Source organism: Saccopteryx leptura, chromosome 3, assembly GCF_036850995.1.
Source record: "Saccopteryx leptura isolate mSacLep1 chromosome 3, mSacLep1_pri_phased_curated, whole genome shotgun sequence".
Taxonomy (NCBI): domain Eukaryota; kingdom Metazoa; phylum Chordata; class Mammalia; order Chiroptera; family Emballonuridae; genus Saccopteryx; species Saccopteryx leptura.
The window spans coordinates 63,935,200-63,956,315 of record NC_089505.1 but is presented as its reverse complement, the minus strand read 5'-3'; the positions used below and the strand labels follow the sequence as shown (position 1 = coordinate 63,956,315).

Genomic DNA, 21,116 nt, shown 5'->3' with positions numbered 1-21,116 from the left:
TTGTCCTTTTCAAATTATTGGCGTGAAGTTGTCTATAGGATTCTTGTACTTTTATAATACCTACTGTTAATGTGCCGCTCTGTTCTCCTTAGTACTGTGACCTTACTCTTCTTTTCTCTTTTTTTTAGTTCAATCTTGCCACAGATTTGCTTGTTTTTAGTGATTCTAAGAACTGGCTCTTAAGTTTTGTTGATATTCTCCCATCCAAGTACTAACCAGGCCCAGCCCTACTTTGCTTCCGAGATCAGACGAATGAGGTCGGGCACGTTCAGGGTGGGATGGCTGCAGACTGTTGACTGTTGCCTTTCTTTTTCTTTTTTTTTCTTTTCTTTTTTCTCCTTCCTCCCTCCCTCCCTCCCTCCCTCCCTCCCTCCCTCTCTCCTTCCCTCCCTCCCTCCCTCCTTTCTTTCCTTCCTCCCTCTTTGTCTCTCTCTCTTTTCCTCCCTCCCTCCCTCCTTGTTTTCCTGTTTTTATTTCTCTTCTGAACTTTCTTTGAATGCATTTTCCCCCCAGAGTTGTTTTGTTTGTTTGTTTGTTTGTTTTTACAGGGACAGAGAGTGAGTCAGAGAGAGGGATAGATAGAGACAGACAGACAGGTACGGAGAGATGAGAAGCATCAATCATCAGTTTTTTGTTTGGCACTTTAGTTGTTCATTGATTGCTTTCTCATATGTGCCTTGACTGAGGGCTCCAGCAGACCGAGTGACCCCTTGCTCAAGCCAGCGACCTTGGGCTCAAGCTGGTGAGCCTTGCTCAAACCAGATGAGCCCACGCTCAAGCTGGCGACGACCTTGGTGTCTCGAACCTGGGTCCTCCGCATCCCAGTTTGACGCTCTATCCACTGCGCCACTGCCTGGTCAGGCCCCCCAAAGTTTTAAGTTAAATGCTTGGCTTATTAGTTTTCTTTCTCCTTTTCTTTTCTTTTTTTTTTTTTTTTTAAGATTTTATTTATCCATTTTCATTGGAGAGAGAGAGAGAGAGAGAGAGAAAGAGAGAGAGAACAGAGAACAGAGGGAGGAGCAGGAAGCATCAACTCCCATATGTGCCTTGACCAGGCAAGCCCAGGGTTTTGAACTGGCAACCTCAGTCTTTCTCCTTTTCTAATACAAGCATTTAAGGATCTGATTTTCCATTTAAATATCATTTTGGCTGCATCCCACATGTTTTAATTTATAATTATGAAACTCATTAACCTTCTGTTGTAATTATTTTACTATTTAGAGTACGCATTTAAACTTTTAGGTTTAAACTTTCAAACTCACTAGTTTGAAATTATCCTTTATTTTACCATTACCTGACAGACGTGGATATGCTCTGTTAGGATATAGATTTTTTTTTTTCATTTTTATTGAATTTATTGAGGTGACACTGGTTAACAAAATTATATAGGTTTCAGGTGCCCAATTGTACAGCACATCACCTATACACTGTGTTACCTGTTCCCCGTCCCAGGTCAGGTCTCCCTCCATCACCATTTATCCCTCCTGTACCTTCCTCTTTTCAATTTCCTTCTGAGTTTTTCTTTTCAATTTCTGGTCCATACTGTACTCTTCACCGAACCTCCTTCCACTCTCTGGGCAGGGTGCCAACTCTACTGCCTCTTAGTCTTTACCCAGGCTGTTCCTGTGCCTGGAATGCATATGTCGGTCCCACAGCAAGACTTCACCCTTTGCCAGCCTGGTTCTTGCCCTCCTCTCAGTTCTCAATCTAAGTGCCAGTCCCCAGGGAGCCAAAGCCGTCGCTGACCCTGATGTGTCTCACGGCCCCCTTTTCCTTCCCCGTCAGGTACCACACTGCATCATGCCTCGTTTTCCCTCTGACTTCCCTCGGAGTCTGAGCTCTGTGGGAGCAGGCCCGGGTCTGTCCCCGTCACTGCCATTTCCCCAGCGGCCCAGGCATGGGGAGCCCGTGCCTGTCAGATCAGTAAGGAAAGGCTTCCCTTCCCGGGCACCCCACAGGTCCTCATCAGCATGGTGTACCTGCCTGAGACCATGCCTGCCTCCTTCCAAGCCATCTATACCCCGGTGGAGTCGGCAGGCACCGAAGCCCAGATCAAGCACCTGGCTCGGCTCATGGCTACACAGATGACGGCCGCAGGACTGGGGCCAGGTGAGTGTCGCTTGGAGCTGACCCCAGCCAGGGGTTGGCACTGTGCCTACTGGGTTCTCCTTACTGGAAGAGCTCCTGCTCATGGTGGTGCAGATAAGAATCACATGAGACTTTAGATGTCAGTAATTACAGGTCTCATAGATCTATTGAGTGCTCAGTATTGTAGGCCCTGGACTTTGAAATCCAACAGACCTGGATTTGAGGTCCAAGTTGAACCAAACTGTCTCAGCCACTCAGTAACTGTGACTTTGGCCAAGTTTCTTAACCTCTCTGAGCCTCAGATGTTTCCCCATTTAAGCAGTATGACCAAAGTACAAATTATATACAATGAAATACAACTCGTAAGTGTACACCTTAGTGAATTTTCACAAAGTGAAGACGCCAGTGCAACTCCCACCCAGATGAAGATCTAGTGTGAAGTGATAGACATTTCTACTGCCCCCCAAAGTTCCTCCTGCTCCCTTCAGGTCACACTCACACATCCTACCTCCAGAGATAATCACCATGCTGGTTTCTGCCTCCATAGATTCCTTTTTTCTAGCGTTGAACTTCATATAAACAACATCATAGAGTCTGGCTTCATCTGTTCAACAGATGTTTTTGAGATTCATCCATGTTGTTGTGTGGACCAGTAGTTTTCTTTCTTGCTCAGTATTATTCCCTTGGGTGAATAGGCCATTATCTGTTTACCCACCCTCCTTTTGATGGACCTGTGGGTTGTTTCTAGTTTTGGGCTGTTATGAATAAAACTGCTATGAACATTTGTATATAAGTGTTTTGATGCACATGTGCCCTCATTTATCTTGACTATATACCAATAGTGGAATTGTTGGGTCATGTGCTAGGGTATGTTTGTTGCCATTAGATAGTGCTCATCAGCCTTCCAAAGTGGCTGTCCCATTAGCTGCCCCCTCCAGCAGTGAATGGCATGTCTAGTTGGAGCCTCACTTTTTGCGTTGCAAAGCAATCGAGAGTGGACCTGTTTCAGAGATGTGCTTTGCAGATTTAAATGAGTTTTGTGTGTACACGGCTTAGAATAGAGGTCGTTAGGTGGGAGCACATGGGTCTGATTCCTGGAGTCCATTTGCTATGTCCCTGCCAGGTGTGGAGCAGACCAAACAGTGCAAGGAGGAGCCCAAGGAGGAGAAGGTGGTGAAGCCTGAGAGCGTCCTCATCAAGCGACGCCTGTCAGCCCAGGGCCAGGCCATCTCGGTGGTGGGCTCTCTTAGCTCCATGTCCACCCTGGAGGAGGAGGCACCCCAGGCTAAGAGAAGGCCAGAGCCCATTATCCCTGTAACGCAGCCCCGGTGAGTCCCCCTGCCGGTGCTGGTATAAGACCAGGAGCCTGCTTCTGTGTGTGCCTGTGTGTGTGTGCATGCGTGTGTGATAGAGAGAGAGAAACAGAGAGATAGGTCAAGACAAGGGTCTTTCTTATTCCAGAGTCAGTGCTATCACCACTAATCCTTAGTTATTTTCTTTTACATAAAATAATTCCTTTAGGCCTGACCTGTGGTGGCGCAGTGGATAAAGCATCGACCTGGAAATGCTGAGGCCGCCGGTTCGAAACCCTGGGCTTGCCTGGTCAAGGCACATATGGGAGTTGATGCTTCCAGCTCCTCCCTACCTTCTCTCTCTGTCTCTCTCTCTCTCCCTTTCTCTCTCCTCTCTAAAAAATGAATAAAAAAAAATAAAAAAAAAAGAATTCCTTTACATGTAAAGTTGGGACAATAGCATCTGTCTCTAAGGATCAAGAGGGAATTAGATTTTCAGGCCTGACCAGGTGGTGGCGCAGTGGATAGAGCGTCGGACTGGGATGCGGAAGGACCCAGGTTCGAGACCCCGAGGTCGCCAGCTTGAGCGCGGGCTCATCTGGTTTGAGCAAAGAGCTCACCAGCTTAGACCCAAGGTCGCTGGCTCCAGCAGGGGGTTACTCGGTCTGCTGAAGGCCCGCGGTCAAGGCACATGTGAGAAAGCAATCAATGAACAACTAAGAAGTTGCAACGAGAAACTGATGATTGATGCTTCTCATCTCTCTCCGTTCCTGTCTGTCTGTCCCTGTCTATCTCTGCCTCTGTAAAAAAAAAAAAAAAAAAAAAAAAAGTCAGATTTTCAGTTGTGGTTAGATAATTACCTGTTAGGGTTGAGAGAGATGATGGTGCCTAACATGTCCAAGTGCTGCTGGTTGTGACCATCACTGTCGTCGTTACTACCGTCCTCACACACAGACCCCAAATCCAGCCTGTTCCTACCCAGTATCCAGTCAGGGGGCCATGCCTGATCTGCTGCCCCTCCAAGCCCACTGCTTCCCTCTTGGTATTTTTCTTTAATTTAATTTATTGTGTTTATATAGATTCTAGTATCTCTCTGAATGCATCCCCCCTCCCCCATATTCCCCTAAACATCTCCCTTGTCCCCCCTCCCTACAACTCCCTCCCCCTTTCCCTTCATGTTTAATTCCATTCCGCAGTTCACACTGTTCCTTGGATTCCTCAAATGAGTGAGGTCACATGATATTTTTCTTTCTCTGCCTGGCTTATTTCACTTAACATAATAGTTTCCATGTCTATCCATGTTGTTGCAAAGGTAATATTTCCTTCTTTTTCATGGCCCCATAGTATTCTCTTGTATATATGTACCACTGCTTTTTAATCCATTCGTCCACTGACGGACAGACACTTGGGCTGTTTCCAGATCTTCGCTATTGTGACCAATGCTGCCATAAACATGGGGGTGCATTTCTTTTTTTCCCCTCTTGGTATTTCTTGAACAGCCAAACAGGTTTCCACTTGAAGGCCTTTGCACTTCCTGGTCCATCTGCCTAGAATTTGTGCATCTTGTCCCCTCTCTTCATTCAGATCTCCACTTCCTCGTTGTCTCATCATAGCTGTTCTCCCTGAGACACCCTTTATCAAAACAAGATAGCATTCTCTGCCTTCTCGTTGTGTGCCCTGCCATTCCTCAGTCAGGGAGCAGTTAGGGAGCCTGTGGGGGGGGGTGTCTCTCTATGGCCTGGAGAGTCCCCAGGGGGGCCTGAGCTCCAGAAAGGATGTTCTGAGTCTGTGTCTCTGTCCAACTCCCACATAGGCTGGCAGGTGCCGGAGGGCGCAAGAAAATCTTCCGTCTGAGCGATGTACTGAAGCCCCTGACCGACGCCCAGGTTGAGGCCATGAAGCTGGGCGCTGTGAAGCGGATCCTGCGGGCCGAGAAGGCTGTGGCCTGCAGCGGGGCGGCCCAGGTGTGCCCCGCCCTGCCCAAGTCCACCTTTCCAGTCCCTCTCCCAGAGCCTACGTCAGTGGAGAGACGGCCCCTCCATGGCTCTAATTCCCAGCTCAGTCACTCAGGGCCTGGAGCCAGTTACTTGTCCGGGCCTCAGTTCTGTCCTCCTCCATCAGATGGAAGCGATGGTAGCAGCTCCATGCAGGTGATGGGAACAGGAAGTGCTGGGCCCACATGTGTGCTCGCTCAGCACCAGCTGGCTGCAGGGACGGGCCCATGGTGAGGGCTGCTGTTGTGGTCTTCTATGGGGTTAGCATTGTTTTTGTTCTCACACTCATCCTGGCAGTGGAGAGACTGTGATCACGAAGGTGGTTTTCCCAGGGTGGGCCCTGTCTGCTGCACTCTAGCTGTGCCGACCCCTGCAATTTCCCCAAATGTAGGAAATGCAACTGCATAGTTTGTTGGGAGGGGGACTGCATTTACACTCTTCCCTGAAAAACAAATACATTTTTATTCTTTTTATTTAGCTTTAGACGTAGCTGATTTAAATTCTGATTCTGCCACTTGCTGGCATTTTAACCTCAGTCAATTGACTTTTTTCCCATTTTCTGAAGTTTATTTTTAATTAATTAACGTACATACTCAGTTAAAAAATATTTTAAGGCTATAGACTTATCTGCGTCCCATTCCCCTCCCCACAGATGACCAATGTACAACTTAGGGAAATTCTTCAAGATTTTTTTTTAATTTTTTATTTTTGAGAGAGAGAGGCAGGGAGAGACAAACATTGAGCTGCTGCTGTATGTGCCTTGATCAGGGAATCGAACCAGGAACTTCTGTTCTCCGTGACAACACTCTAGCCAAGCTATCCAGCCAGGGCTTTTTTTTTCTTTTCTTTTTTTAAAGACAAGAACCTGGCCTGTGGTGGCTCAATGAATAAAGCTTTGACCAGGCATGCTGAGGTCACTGGTTCGAAACCATGGGCTTGCCTGGTCAAGGCACATATGGGAGTTGATGCTTCCTGCTCCTCCCCTGCTCCTCTCTCTCTTCTCTCTAAAATGAATAAACAAAATAAAATAAAAAATAAAAAACTGCCTGACCTGTGGTGGTGCAGTGGATAAAGCGTCGACCTGGAAATGCTGAGGTCGCCGGTTTGAAACACTGGGCTTGCCTGGTCAAAGCACATATGGGAGTTGATGCTTCCAGCTCCTCCCCCCCTTCTCTCTCTATGTCTCTTCTCTCTCTTCGTCTCTCCCTCTCCTCTCTAAAATGAATAAAAAAAAAAAAAACTTCGAAAAAAATAAAAATAAAAATCTTAAAAATAGAGAGGAAGAGAGAAAGAAGGGAGGGAGGAAGGGAAGCATTCATTTGTTCCACTCAGTTGTGCATTCATTGGTTGCTCCTGTGTGTGCCCTGACTGGGGATTGAACCTGCAACCTTTGTTGTTTTGGGACGCCACTTAACCACCTGAGCTAACTAGGCAGGACCTTCTTCAAGATCTTTTTTGTTTGGGTTTTTTTGTATTTTTTCTGAAATGAGAAGCCAGGAGGCAGAGAACCAGACTCCCGTGTGCACCCACCCGGCATGCCCACCAGGGGGCGATGCTCTGCCCATCTAGACCATTGCTGTGTTGCAACTGGAGCCATTCTGGTGCTTGAGGTGGAGGCCATGGAGCCATCCTTAGCTCCCAGGCCAACTTTGCTCCAAGGGAGCCTTGGCTGCAGGAGGGGAAGAGACAGATAAAGAGAAAGGAGAAGGGGAAGAGTGGAGAAGCAGATAGGTGCTTCTCCTATGTGTGCTGGCTGGGAATCAAACCCGGGACTTCCACACACTGGGCTGATGCTCTACCAGTGAGCGAACCGGCCAGGGCCCTCAAGATCTTTTTGTGTATTTAAGTGTATGAGAACTACTCCTGGTTTTATTCTGTGATGATTGATTTTTTTCTCTCTTTTCATTCCCCCCTTTACCCCCACAAATGGGACCTACTGGACATAAGGTTCTCCAGCTTGCCTTTCTCACTTAATAGCAGGTCTACATTGGGGTTCTCTGAGCCTGGGCAGGAGACATTTCACTGCATGATCACGGGGTGCCTGGGGTTGCACACCTCCACGCTGACTCTGTCCTATCAGGTACGCGTAAAGATCCTGGCCAGCCTCGTGACACAGTTCGACTCGGGCCTGAAGGCTGAGGTCCTGTCCTTCATCCTGGAGGACGTGCGGGCGCGCCTGGACCTGGCCTTCGCCTGGCTCTACCAGGAGTACAACGCCTACCTCGCAGCCGGTGCCTCGGGCACCCTGGACAAGTATGAGGACTGCCTCATCCGCCTGCTCTCCGGCCTGCAGGAAAAGCCAGACCAGAAGGATGGGTGAGGGGTCGGCCCTGCACCCTCCTGTCCCCAAATGTCCCCCTCCATTGCCCTGCCTTGTCTTCCTGGTTCCTGACCATTGCCCTCTTCATCACCATCCAAGTCAGTCCTCCATGTGCCCGTCCTGTGTCTCACTTCTCCCCACTGACTGGAGGCCTGAACGAGGTAGCTCAGTGTGGGCTCTAGGTCGCACACCCTGGGCTTGACCCCTAGCTCTGCTGTTTGCTCTCTGACTGACTGACCTGTGTCACTCACCCTCTGGGCCTCTGTTTTCTCATCTATAAATAACGGTGCCTGCCTCGTAGGCTTGTTTGGGGTGTTGACTCCATCCCCATCTTTTGCCTAAACTGGTTCTGTACCTTTCTCTTTGTCCTCGGCCTCCGATTTATCTATGCATTCAGCACACAGCACCAGGTGACATTTCATAATGTAAATCTGTCTTCCCCTGAAAGCCTTCCCGGTTCTCCATTCCTCTTGGATAAGTTGCAAGCTCCTTTCTGCACTCTGAGGCCCTGTGGAATCCAATCCCTTCCTACCTCTTTAGCCTCTTTTTTTTGCCCTTCTGCTCCTTGCTGCCCCCAGAGTTTAACCACACTGGCCTTCTGTCTTCTGTTCCTTGAACATGCCAAGTTCAGGGCTTGGTACTTACTGTTCTCTCTACTTGGAATGCCCTCCCTTCACGGCATGGCTGCTCCTTCTCTCCCACCTGTGTTGACTCAAATGTTATCTCTTTTGTGGCCACCATATCTAAAATAGCAACCGCCTTGCACTGCCGTCATCCCTCCTGTTGCTGTACATGAGCAGAAGTAGGAGCCCCAGTTGACAAAGGGGAGAAACAAAGTTTCAGAGAGGTGAAGTCTGCCCAGGGCACCCAGCTGGCAGCGTTTGAACTCGGCTCTGTTCCCCTCCAAGCTCTGGCACCAGGTTTGAGTGACCTCTCTGCAGCCGGTCCCTGTCCCTCTCTCTGACAGGATCTTCACCAAGGTTGTGCTGGAGGCACCACTGATCACAGAGAGTGCCCTGGAGGTGATTCGCAAGTACTGCGAGGACGAGGTGAGGCAGGGCAGCAGAGCTCCCTCTGTGCCCAGCTTCGCAGCATCGTGGTGCTGGTGGGAGCCCTGCTCGCGGCAGCCTGTGGTGGGGGCAGCCCTGTGTGGGGTCTGAGGGGCACACAGCCTAGACCTGGTGGAAGGGGTTCTGTGAGGACAGGACCAGACCTGAGCAAGGCAGGGGAACATCCCAGAAGCTCGGTGCAGGCGGCTTGAGCTCTGGTCCCCTCCCTCCTGCTGCAGAGTCGCACCTACCTGGGTATGTCCACTCTTCGAGACCTGATTTTCAAGCGCCCGTCCCGCCAGTTTCAGTACCTGCATGTCCTGCTGGACCTCAGCTCCCATGAGAAGGACAAGGTGACTCCCCACTGTCCCCTGCTGGGCTACCTGCAAGCCTCCTATCCTGACTAACCAGCCTGGTTTGCCACAGTCCCTAGGAAGGTGCCTTTTTTGCATCAGTGTTTGGGTGTGGGGTTTTTTTCCATTTATGATGTCATGAAGCTGCTTAGAGTATACACACATGTGCACTCACCCTCCCGGGAAAGGCGGTCCCATTCTCGCTCGTAATCCACCGAGTCAGTGAGCTCCTCTTACAGTCTGGAGCTGTGCTGGGACCCGGGACGCTGACCAGGACAGGAGCAATGTGACCTATCAGCAGGCAGTGAGGACACTGAGGAGTGGAGCAGCGCCTGTAGCTGGCAGCCCTGACCCCTCTTGTGGGGGATGGGCAGGGAGGCAGTTGAAGGAGGGCGTGTGAGCCAGGACCTGAAACACAGTCGGTGGTTGTGCTCTGGGCAGAGGGAATGCCCCTGCCGCAGCCTCTTACCAGCTCCTTTTCTGGCGTCATGCTACCATTCATTAAGCAGACCCTCGCTGGTCGCTTTGGTCAGCCCTGTGGCGCTGCTGCGGACAAAGCAGTGTGCAGGACCAGCTACCAGTCCTTGTGGCTGCCAGCAGAGGATGTCAGTGAAACAGGATATCGCCAGTGATAGGCATTTCAAGCAGTGGGAGCCTTTGTGTCAATTCTCAAAGCCAGGGACAGTGCTGTCACTTTTGAGAAACTGAGGCACGCTCATTCTGGTTGGCACATAGCAAGCAAGGCGAGAAATGATGGGAGGTGGAGCCTTGCAGGTAGGTGGTGAGGCGACGTGGGGCCTGAGTGGGTCCCCAGCCTTGGGCACGGGTAACTCAGCGGGGCCTGGCCTTTCTCAAGATTGGGCTTGTTCACATGGGTGCTGCTGCGCTCGGAGCAGCTGTGTCCCCCGTGGCCAGCTTGCTGCCACTCCCCTCAGGTGCGTTCCCAGGCGCTGCTGTTCATCAAGCGCATGTATGAGAAGGAGCAGCTGCGAGAGTATGTGGAGAAATTTGCCCTCAACTACCTGCAGCTCTTGGTCCACCCCAACCCGCCATCAGTGCTGTTTGGAGCCGACAAGGACACAGGTTTGGTGCAGATTCATCAGATGTGTACTAAGCCCACACTGGGCCCTGCCCAGTCTGCTGGGGAAGCCTGCAGCCAGACAGTAATAACCAGAACCAGCAGGTCCAGGACAGTGAAACCAAGGGGCTTCATGAGCCCGGAGGGACGCCTGACCCAGCCTGCGGGGTCAGGGAGAGTGACCTGGAGGAGGGGACAGTTGGGCTGAGGGCTGGAGGTAAGAGAGCTAGCCCATAACGGGGCTTCAGGAAGGATCAGGAGGGATCATCGCAGGCTCGTTCCCTCAGCAAAGCCCTGGATCCCTCAAAGTTAAGATGGGGAGACCTGGCCCCAAGAAAATGAACCATTAGATTGGAAAGTTCAGGCTGTGGAGGGAAGCATACGGCCTCTTGAGAGCACAAGAGCCCTGGGACTGCTGGGCTCCCGGGAGATGTCCCAGGAGAGAAACTGGCTGCATGAGGCCCAGGGGATGCCTGTCACAGGAAGAGAAGCTGGGCGGTGGTGTTCCAGGCGAAGGAGCCGCAGAGGCTCCAAAGTGAGGGCTCAGGTTGGGGGGGAGCTGTCAGAAGTAGGTTGTGACAGGAGCAGGGAGCCCCAGAGCAGGGGCACCCCAGGGGGCCTGGGGATTTGTCCCATGGGCACAGGGCAGTCATGGGGGCTGGAGGCTCCGAGCAGGAAAGGGGCAGGGGCAGGACTGCGCTTGAGAAGGACCTGGCTGCACTGAGGATTGGTGGTCAGAAGAGACAAGGTGGGGGCTCAGTGCAGAGGCTTTTGAAGGGGGAGCAGGCCTGGTCCCAGCCCATTTTCCTGGTTACTGGTTTCCAGCCCTAGAGCTGAGTGCTTCCAGTCCCAACCCCCTTCAGTGCCCCCCCCCCCAAAGAGCAGACACGGAGGATGGGAAGGGGTTGAGAGAAGAGTGGGGCCAGCCTGACCCTGTCCCCTGCCCCATCAGAGGTGGCAGCGCCCTGGACCGACGAGACAGTAAAGCAGTGCCTGTACCTCTACCTGGCCCTCCTGCCTCAGAACCACAAGCTGATCCACGAACTGGCAGCTGTGTACACTGAGGCCATCGCTGACATCAAGCGGACGGTGCTGAGGGTCATCGAACAGCCGGTGAGGCCCCTGAGCTCACCAGGCTCTATTCGTCATGGGCAGGGCTGAGTCCCTAACTCCAGCCCCTACCCTGGTATCACCACCTCTGTGTGAGCTAAGCACTAAGGTTTGTCACTCCAGGCAGAGCTGCTCTTTAGCTTGTGGGTCGTCTAGATGTCCATCACTCATGAGAAGACAGCTGTAGCCCTGCAGTTAAGAGCCTGGAGTCGGACAGAGCTGGGTTCATTCTGCCTCAGTGCGAACTTGCACCCCTTCAGTAAACATGGGACTGGCAGTCCCCTGAGCTTGTAGGGATTCTGTGTAAACACGTCACCCATATCATTTATGAGCTAAACCTGCCCTGCCTCTGGAGCCACCCACAAGAGGGGCACCCACAAGAGGCAACGCAGTTGCAAATTGGCACCTGAAATCCGTAATATATGTCCTGCCAATTGCAGCTGGATTTTTAAAAATTGTATTTATTGGGGTGGTTAACAAAATTGTATAGGTTTCAGGTGCAAAATCCTACAACACATTGTACACTGGATTGTGTGTTCCCCACCCCAAGTCTCCCTCCATCACCATTTATCCCCCTGTACCCTCTTCCACCTCCCCCCACCCTCCTTCCCCCCTGCAAGCAGCTGGATTTAAAACTTTTTTTATATCTCTGCCCTGATATATTTTTATTATGGAAATTTTTCAACAATCAAAAGGAGAGTATAGTTTCTTAATTTCCACATGCCTGCCACCCAGAACCAACCATGTCCTGTCCTATAACATGGGGGTAATGTGTTACTGAGAGGAGGGAGCAGATTCTTCTCCCGGTCTTCACGGTGAGCCCCCTAGAGTGTGACCCCTAAAGGGCAGACATGTCAGTTCCCTCAGGACAATGTTTAGAGGGCACAGAGGAGGCTGGTGCTGGCGTGGGCTCGAGAGCTGCAGGAAGTGTATCCGTGTGACACGGTGGAAGAGACCAAGATACCTTTGCCCTCCCTCTCCCGCTTCCCCCAGGTTTCTCTGTCTCAGAGCCCTGTCACCAGCCTTTCCCCCATCTTATTGAGATGAAATTAACGTATTTGAAGTACACAACATAATGATTTAATATATGTATATATTGTGTAACAGTTACAGCAGTAAGCTTAACATCCATCAAAATTCTTTTCTAGCAATGAAAACTTTTAAGATCTTCTGTCACCAGTTTGTACCCAAGTCCCACTATCCCCCCCAGCCCCCTTGCCCATGACACTTGGGCCTCTGTGTTCTTACCCTGAGCCCCCTTGTCCTGCCCACACCACCCAGCCCTCCCTCAGGCCTTCCCTGTCATCCCTCTACACGTCTAGATCCGAGGAATGGGCATGAACTCTCCAGAGCTGCTGCTCCTGGTGGAAAACTGCCCCAAGGGGGCAGAGACGCTGGTCACGAGGTGTCTGCACAGCCTCACAGACAAAGGTGCTCCTACAGGGACCCCCGTCTGTCATCCATTTCCTCCATTGCCCAGACCTTCCCCAATTCCTCTTCCCGGGACCTGGGGATTAAGGCTGTTGGGTCCCCAAATGGTTTCACCCCATCCTTGGACCTCAGTTTCTCTGTTTAGAGCAGTGTATGGTTAGATGCATTCGAGAAACCGAGGGCCAGGGATTCCTGTTCTGAAAGGGAATTAGTTCCTGCCCTACTGTCCCACACACCCACCAGTCTCTCCCCACCGCAGTGCCCGCCCGCCCCCTCCACCCCCAATACCTGTGCCTTCTTGTTCCGCCTACAGTCCCGCCCTCCCCAGAGCTGGTGAAGCGGGTCCGGGATCTCTACCACAAGCGGCTGCCAGATGTCCGCTTCCTCATCCCTGTGCTCAACGGGCTGGAGAAGGTATGGAACTGCATGCGCGACGCCCCCCTGGTGATATGGCAGGGCGGGGACCTGGAGGCGGCAGGCCACTGGGTATCCATGTTAGATGTTCTGTGAGCATATTCTGGGGCTTGTCAGACCAGGAATCAATCTCAGCTCAGTCTTGGCCTCATCTGTGGTGGCTTCAAGCAAGACTATCTCCTCTCTGAGTGGTGGTTTTCTCTTGTCCTGAGGCCTAAGTGGAACCACGGAGTTAGATCTGTTCCCAGCATGTAGGAAGTCCACCCCCACCCCAAACATGTGCTTGGGTGAGCCTCGACCACTTTGTATATAAAGAGGGTGACGAAAACGCACTCCATTTGCAGGGGAGTCAGTGAGCTGGCCCAGGGGGCATGTGACTGCAGAGCAGGGGCTCAGGTGGGGAGCGCTGAGGCAGGGGCTGTCAGGCCAGTGTACTGCGGGGAAAGCTCATCCCTGAAGGGACCAGAGGAAGCAAGAGGAGGAGAGCGCCAGTGGGCGGAGCTTTCTTGCCCCGCCCCCTCCCGGGGTGAGCAGATGGGGTAGTTGGTCTAGAGTGGGAGGGGCATACCGACCTGCCTCGCTTGCCCCGCCTCTGTAGAAAGAAGTGATCCAGGCTCTGCCAAAGCTCATCAAACTCAACCCCATTGTGGTGAAAGAGGTCTTCAACCGCCTGCTGGGCACCCAGCATGGTAGGTAACAGCTCCCTGTGCATCGGCTCTCCCAGGAGGCCCCCTCAAGTGGTCAGGCAGAAGGAAGGGGTCCAGAAGTGAGGTGTAGAATGCTGGGGAGGCTGTGATTCCCTGTTCAGAGAGAGGGCTCCCGCTCCCTGGGGCTGCCGCCCAGACTTGGCGGTGTCGAAGCATCTGTCCCAGAGTCCCCAGGCCTCCCTCCTGTGACATTTAGATGATGGTTTCAACCACAGTGGGGGCAAAATTGTGGACTGGGGTCTGACTCTGTAATAGTATCTTCCCTTCCGGGGACCCAGCTATTCCCAGTCTCTGTCCCCCTCAGGCACACCTGCCGCTCCTCAGCTCTTGCCTGAACCCCCTCACACTACGTGTGGGTGAGGCACATACTGTTTGTAATGGTCAAGAAGAAACTGGGCATCTAACCTAGGAAAACTAGCTCAGTGGCTGAAGCTAGAGTTGTTGGGGTTGTTCCAGACAACCTGGTGACTTATGCGCACGCGCGCACACACGAGTGTCTGGGACCCTTGAAATGGCAATTGCAGTGCCATCTACCCCAGCGCTGCTATGCTGTGTGGTGGTCAGGTGCTCCCTTTGAGCGGAGCCCGAGCCTGAGTGCAGCTGCAGGGCTGCTGCCCTGCCCCAGCCATGAGCTCACCCTAGCCCTGCTTTCCTGGGGCCCCGCTTGGTGGGAGGGAGAGAAACACAGATACTGCCCTAACCAGGGGAACCTGAGTGCAGGCGAAGGGAGAGAAGGCCTCCATTGTGAGAAAAGGATGTTCCTGGAGGCATGGCTTTCCAGCTGCTCCCTCATTGGGCCCCTCTTTATGTTCTCAGTCTCTTTCTCCCTCTACTTTTGCCCTTTGTCCCCCGACCCCTTCCTGTCCCACTGAAGCAGAGGGTGTCTCCTCTTCATCGTTCTCCTAGTCTGGGGGACCCTGATGTCTCTTCACTTAGGCTTCCATGCTGTCTCCTCCCCCCTCCGCACTCTCTCCCTCTGCAGGTGAAGGAAACTCGGCCTTGTCCCCCCTGAACCCGGGAGAACTTCTGATCGCATTACACAACATCGACTCTGCGAAGTGTGACATGAAGTCCATCATCAAAGGTGAGGCACCCTCCCACCCCCTTAAGTGGTCTAGCCGCCTTGGACCCAGGAAGAACCTCAACCTCCCCCCCCCCTCCAAGCTGGAATCTGCTAAGTCAGTGATTATGCCACCTTTGGCCCCGATTCAGAGCTCCGACACCCATCCTTGTTTTTTTTTTCCTTCCCTCCCTCCCTCCATTCCTCCTTTCCCTCCCTCCCTCCCTCCAAGAACATGGTACACGTACTGTGTGTTGGCACAGAGTTGTTATCTTCAAGAAAGTCAGGGAGCTGTCTGGCCCCAGCCCCAGGAATGGAGGAAGCAGAGCCCACTACCTAGTGGGGGGGTGGCAGGGGGCGCTGGGGCCCAGGTTGGACCAGGAGATGCGGTGTCCAGTCTGGGCTCCAGTTGCAACAGGAGAGCGTGGGTAGGGGGGGCGCATTGCTGACAAACGAACAGGCTGACCACAATCAGCAGTCTCATGGTGGCTGCTGCCACTGTTTACTGAGCACTTACTCTGAGCCAGGCTCTCCTGAGTGCCTTGCAGGCCTACCTGCCAATCCACACCACCCCTTACCTGGTGAGTATGTGGACTTCCATTCTATAGACAAGGAAATGGAAGGTTCCAGAGAGGTTGAGTAACTTGCTGAGGGCCACAAAGAACCTAAGTGGTGTAGTAGGAAAAACAGAATTTGAAGTCGGTAGACCTAAGTTGGAATGCCAGTCCTGCCAGGCCCGTGGTTGGACCTTTTCGGTGGGAAGACCTTTCCCTCAGCTCTCAGCACTCCCCTCCGCTCCCTCCCTAGAGGGGCTTTCTGGTTCCCACGGGGTGGAGGTGGACACCCTTACTGTCCGTCGCTCTACTCAGAAGACAACTGTCCTTTGATTCCTCCTGTCTCCTTTAAGGGGGGTTGCCCCTCCTTGCTACTTTAGTCTCACGTCTAGCCTGAATGAGCTTCTTCAGTGACTTCCCTAGCCTTCCCAGCGAGTTTCCTCTGAAACTTTTAGGTCAGGCGAGGACTTGATGAAAACGTGAGGCCCACACTACAGGTGAGGAGCAACTAAGGCCACTAGAAGGCCACCCCTTGCTCCCCGCCACTGTGCTCTCAGGCAGGATGCATCCTAGAGCTGAAAGGTGGCTGGTTTTCAAGAAAAGCTAGAAATCGGGTTTTTAGAAATACCGTGGTGAAACAAAAAACAAACCTCATCCACAAGCCTCAGACTGGATTCGGCCCCTCATGAGAGGGTTTGGAAGCTTGGCGTCTGGCAGCAGTCTCTATACCCCCTGGCTCCTCTGTTGATCACAGGAAAGTTACTGGCTCAGTCCCAAGAGCGGTGTGCTCACACGGTTCTGTGTACAATCTGAGGGGCTTCACAGACCCCACCACCCCACTGAGCCCATTCGTGGACCCAGACTTAGTGTCTGATCTTACACGGGGGAACCAAGGCCCAGAGAGCAAAAGGACCTTGCTACAGGTGACACTGGTGGCCAGGAGCCAGGCCCCTGGAGATGGCGGCAAGGCCTGGCCTGGAGGACCCCACTTGTTTGTCACAGCAAGCCTTCCACTGCTGTCCCTACCAGCTGGGTCCCCAGCACCCAACTCCAATCAGTTCCCGGAACACATTTCTCTGCTCAGGCCCTGATAACTCCACTTGACTTAAAGCTCCAGATCCAGAGTCCAGCCCTGTTTTGCACACTGCCAGAATCCACAGTAGCTGAATAGTATCATTAGTCATTCCTGGCATTCACTTGTCCCTTAAACAACCCTTTCTTGGTGAGTTTTTCTGTAATGAGACCTGCCTTCAGGTCTAGTCCAGCAGTTAATTCACTCACTGAGCACTTGTTCAGCCCTGTGTGGGCCGTGGTGAGAACACAGCAGGCAAAGAGACAGCTCCGCTCTGCCCTTGCAGGGGTATCAAACCATCCTCAGACAGTAACAGCTCAGAGTGAGCCAGGTTGGGACGGGGAGCCCAAAGGGGCCAACCAACCCTCTCTGGGGAGGGATATCAAGGAGGGCTTCCTGGAGGAGGGATGCTGAAGCCACAGGATTAGCGGTGAGACAGCAAAAGATGAGATGATCCCAGAGAAAGGAAGAACATTTGTGAAGGCCAAGAAATGAGTTTGTGTGGCTTGTAATCCTTGAGAGCCCATGCCACATGGAGTCCCAAGCCACAGTGGTTGTTTGGACTTGATTTCTCTAGGGCCTCTGGGAGGTGCAGGGTCAGGTTGAGCTTTCAATAGACCCTTCAGTCTACTTGTATGAAAGGTGGATTAGTAGGCTGAGTTGAAGCCCAGGAGGTGGTTGGGTAGAGCAGGGGGAGGGGAGGAAACAGGGTTGATTCTGGAGGCTTGTAGGCAGAATAGGCAGGAGCCAGTCACTACCTGAAAGTGAGGAGGGGGAGGAGGAGCTTCTTTGGTGTCTGGTAGGTCCTATCTGGCACTTTCCTCACCTGTACACTCCTGTGCACCTTTAGCCTAAATACCTGCCCTGTCCCCCATCCAGCCTCTTCCCTGCCTGTCTGCCTGTAATGCCTTCATCCTACCCCTTCCCCTATGAGACCTCCTGCCTATTCCTTATAGGTGCCCACCCCTCTTCTGCATTAGCCTCTCAAGGATTGGGGGCCTTTCTTCTGGCTCAATAAAGACTTCCTGGTTGACAGACTCACATGCCCAGTGGTGTTTGGGGAAGTGGGGCTTCAGAAGCAGTTCATGGGGTCTCCATTAGCCCAATGGATTGGAGCACTGCCTATCCCACTGATTTGGGGGTACCACAACCCACTCCTGAGGGAAAAGACCCCAAAGCCTTTGTGGGTGCTGCGTTGTGCCAGCCTTCCTGGCCTTGCTGGCCCTGGGTGCTAAGCCCGGAGCTTACTGTGTGCCTGGGCCTCTTCCTCCCTCCCCTCCCTCCCTATTATTCCAGATTTTGACTCCACATCCTCTGGTTGTGGTTGGGAGCAGGCAGTCCCTTGGCCAGCTGGTGGAGGGCTCTTTTGTTCACTTTGGGGATACTTATAGAACACAGCTGCCTTCCCTGTCTAGCAGGGGTGGATGTGCCATGTTGCCCAAGTCAGGCAGGAATGGGTCCCCAGCAACTAACATGTCTTTCATGCCTCAGCCCTTCAAAGGGTTGTCCCCAAAGAGAAAGGACCATGGTCTGCCCACTATGTCCAGTGTGGGGCTTCTAGGAGCTGGCCATGTCTTTCCCCTTGGTCCAAGCCACCAGGCTTTCCAAGAATCAGGCCAGTGTCCACTCAGAAAGAGACCTGCTGGATGAGAGAAGTCTTCTGTTTTGCCCGGAGCTTCAAGTCTGGGCTGGGTCTGGTCTCGTGTGCACAGGCAAAATGTAGGGCTGAGTCTCTAAAGGTGGTGGAGCTCCCACCCCTTGGGGGGCAGCTGCACAAAGAGGACAGGCCCACTCTCCGCCTCCTCGCAGCCACCAACCTGTGCTTTGCGGAGCGGAACGTGTATACATCCGAGGTGCTGGCCGTGGTGATGCAGCAGCTGATGGAGCAGAGTCCCCTGCCCATGCTGCTCATGAGGACCGTCATCCAGTCCCTGACCATGTACCCCCGCCTAGGGGGCTTCGTCATGAACATCCTGTCCCGCCTCATCATGAAGCAGGTAACCTGCGCCGACCACCCAGTCCCCAGGCAGCAGACTGACTGCAGCAGGGCACTGGAGACAGCTTTGAGGCTGAGCCCCAGGCTTCTGCAGCCTGCCTCCTGTGCCCCAGAGGAAGCCAGGATGAGAGCACGCTCCACCCCGACTGGCCAGCCTCTTGACCCTGCTCTTGGCAGAGATAAAACTGTTCCTGGGGCTGTAATTCAGCCACAGAGGGACACTGATGAGTGAGGGCAGTTAGGTGGTAGACTTCAGGGGTGCACATCCCAGGAGAGGTGCCCGTTGCCCCCTACCACTGTGTATCCAGGCAGGTTGCGTCCTAGAGCTGAAAAGTAGTCCAGTTTTTAAGAGAAGTTAGAAATCTTGAGTTTTTAGAAATACCATGCTGAAACAAAACCTCATCCACAAGCCCTCAGACTGCCTTCAGCCCATAGGCAGCCACCTTGCAACATCTGGCTAGAAGTTAAAAGCAGATTCACACAGACTTGGGGTTGAATATTGGTTCTGCCCTTGGTTACCCAAGTGATCTCAGAAGAGTCCCTGCATCTCCCTGGTCATCATCTGTTTAGCAGGCCTAATGGCACCCCCTGGAGGCACTGTGAGGATGTAACGAGACAATCACTGCTCACATTTATAGCCTGGGCCTGGCCCAGGGAGACCAATGTGAAAAAGCCACTCTTAGTTTTCTTCTCCCCAAGTTGGTCTCATGTCCCAACTGCTGGTATCTTGAACAGAAAGTTAAAAAACTCAGGAGGGAGGTCAGGGCTATGTGTAGCTCAGGAATCTGTTGGGTAGTAGGGATTTGAGTCACAGCAAGGCCTCATCTTGGCAAGATCCTTCTCCCAGTTTTGGGGTGGCTGCTTGTGTGCCCCCTCATGCCCACTCCCTCCCTGCCCCATCCAGGTGTGGAAGTACCCCAAGGTGTGGGAGGGCTTCATCAAATGCTGTCAGCGCACCAAGCCCCAGAGCTTCCAGGTCATCCTGCAGCTGCCGCCCCAGCAGCTGAGTGCCGTCTTTGACAAGTGCCCTGAGCTCCGGGAGCCCCTGCTAGCCCATGTCCGCTCCTTCACCCCCCATCAGGTACCCCAAGGTGTGGGGTGGATGGCGGCATGGGGCCAGCCCTGGGAGCTGGGTGGGGGTGGGCAGAGGGGAGCCCTACAGTGCCACAGAATGTCAAGGCTTCTGGGGGGTCAGGGACCAACCAGGGGCCTGGAGTGTCTCTGGGTTAGAGCTCTCCCTAGCACCCCCACATCCCCAGAAGAGCTCTCCTTGCTCTTCCCCTAGCAAGCACACATCCCCAACTCCATCATGACCATCCTGGAGGCCAGTGGAAAGCAGGAGCCGGAGGCCAAGGAAACTCCTGCAGGGCCTTCGGAAGAGGTGAGGGTCTGCAGCCCCTGTCCTTCTCCCTGGCCCAGCAACCTCGGTCTCTTTGGGAGGCTCCTGCTGAAAGGAAGGTGGGGTGGGGGAAGTTTCCCCTCCCAGTGCCCATTCTGCTGTCTGCCTCAGGGTGGCTTCTGTCTTCTCATTTCCCACCCTTTTTTGAGAGCGGCCTGGGTCCTAGCCCCCAGTCACCTCTGAGCTTCTTTGTGCCCTCCCCACCCCCAGGATGACCTGGAGCCACTAGCGCTGGCACCGGCCCCCACCCCCCGACCCCCTCAGGATCTCATCGGCTTGCGGCTGGCCCAGGAGAAGGCCTTAAAGCGGCAGCTGGAGGAGGAACAGAAACTGAAGCCTGGGGGAGTGGGAGCCCCCTCCTCTTCCTCTTCGTCGTCCTCCTCCTCGGCGAGGCCCAGCCATCAGCAGTCAGAAGAGGCTGTAGATTTCCGGGAGGAGGGGCCTGAGTGTGAGACCCCGGCCATCTTCATCAGCGTGGAGGACGACTCGGGGCTGACGGAGGCCTCAATGCTGGACTCGAGTCTTGAGGGGCCCCTACCTAAGGTAGGGATGATAACCTCAGGACAGCAAAGGAAGAAAAATACCAGGGTTCCGGAGTAAAGTTGGGGCGGTGGGGAGGGTATGTCGCAAACAAAAGCTTGGAGGCAAGACCAGCTTGTCTGACCGGCTCCCCTTTTGTCAGCAGGAGGCAGCAGCCAGCGGCGGGTTGACCTCGAAGGAAGAGAGGAGCCCCCAGACCCTCACCCCTGCTGCAGAAGACACCATGAAGACGCCCAGCCCAGCTGCCACTGTCGCTGCCGCCGCCGCCTCCGCCGCCACCTCCGCCACAGAGGAAGCTGGGGACCCCGAGACCAAGGGGAACAGCTGACTTGACGGGGCTAGGCGGGGAAGGGGAGTGGGCCAGGCGGAGGGCGGGGCGGTACTTTGCCTTTAAAAAAAAATAAATCATTTAAAAAAAGGAACAGATCGCGGGTCTGGGGCGTGGATATTGTCTCTTCTCTGCTGTGGGTCAGCCGTGGGACTACGCGGTACAGAGGAAGCGCTGGCGACCTGACCGCCGGGAAGACTGGAAACCCCTCGGGCCCAGGGCTGCGCCTGCGCAGAAAGCAGAAACGCGCTCTGGCCCCGGCGCGGCTGCGCGCCCTCCCCTGGTAACGGCCCGCCCGCCCTCCTTAGAAACCTGCGGGCTGGCTCAGCGG

The 21,116-nt window shown here is 53.5% G+C and overlaps 1 protein-coding gene and 1 non-coding gene across 3 annotated transcripts in view; both read left to right on the top strand.

Annotated features, from left to right (window-relative positions):
• The window catches only part of SYMPK (symplekin scaffold protein), a 40,936-nt gene extending 20,057 nt beyond the window's left edge, over window positions 1–20,879 (top strand). The window contains exons 11-27 of one of the 2 annotated variants that reach the window (XM_066373801.1): window positions 1,959–2,109; window positions 3,212–3,416; window positions 5,194–5,344; window positions 7,455–7,690; window positions 8,662–8,743; window positions 8,983–9,096; window positions 10,032–10,179; window positions 11,127–11,287; window positions 12,607–12,715; window positions 13,029–13,129; window positions 13,728–13,818; window positions 14,819–14,920; window positions 18,332–18,519; window positions 19,423–19,599; window positions 19,804–19,899; window positions 20,128–20,460; window positions 20,600–20,879. In XM_066373801.1, coding sequence (XP_066229898.1) covers window positions 1,959–2,109; window positions 3,212–3,416; window positions 5,194–5,344; window positions 7,455–7,690; window positions 8,662–8,743; window positions 8,983–9,096; window positions 10,032–10,179; window positions 11,127–11,287; window positions 12,607–12,715; window positions 13,029–13,129; window positions 13,728–13,818; window positions 14,819–14,920; window positions 18,332–18,519; window positions 19,423–19,599; window positions 19,804–19,899; window positions 20,128–20,460; window positions 20,600–20,785 — 2,631 coding nt within the window. In that variant the 3' untranslated portion in view covers window positions 20,786–20,879. The remainder of the gene's footprint in view (window positions 1–1,958; window positions 2,110–3,211; window positions 3,417–5,193; window positions 5,345–7,454; window positions 7,691–8,661; window positions 8,744–8,982; window positions 9,097–10,031; window positions 10,180–11,126; window positions 11,288–12,606; window positions 12,716–13,028; window positions 13,130–13,727; window positions 13,819–14,818; window positions 14,921–18,331; window positions 18,520–19,422; window positions 19,600–19,803; window positions 19,900–20,127; window positions 20,461–20,599) is intronic. The other variant, XM_066373802.1, reaches the window with a different exon arrangement.
• On the top strand, window positions 5,656–5,819 carry LOC136401746 (U1 spliceosomal RNA). Its single transcript, XR_010750747.1, has one exon. It is a non-coding gene; the product is annotated as a U1 spliceosomal RNA (small nuclear RNA).
• Window positions 20,880–21,116: the final 237 nt, after the last annotated feature.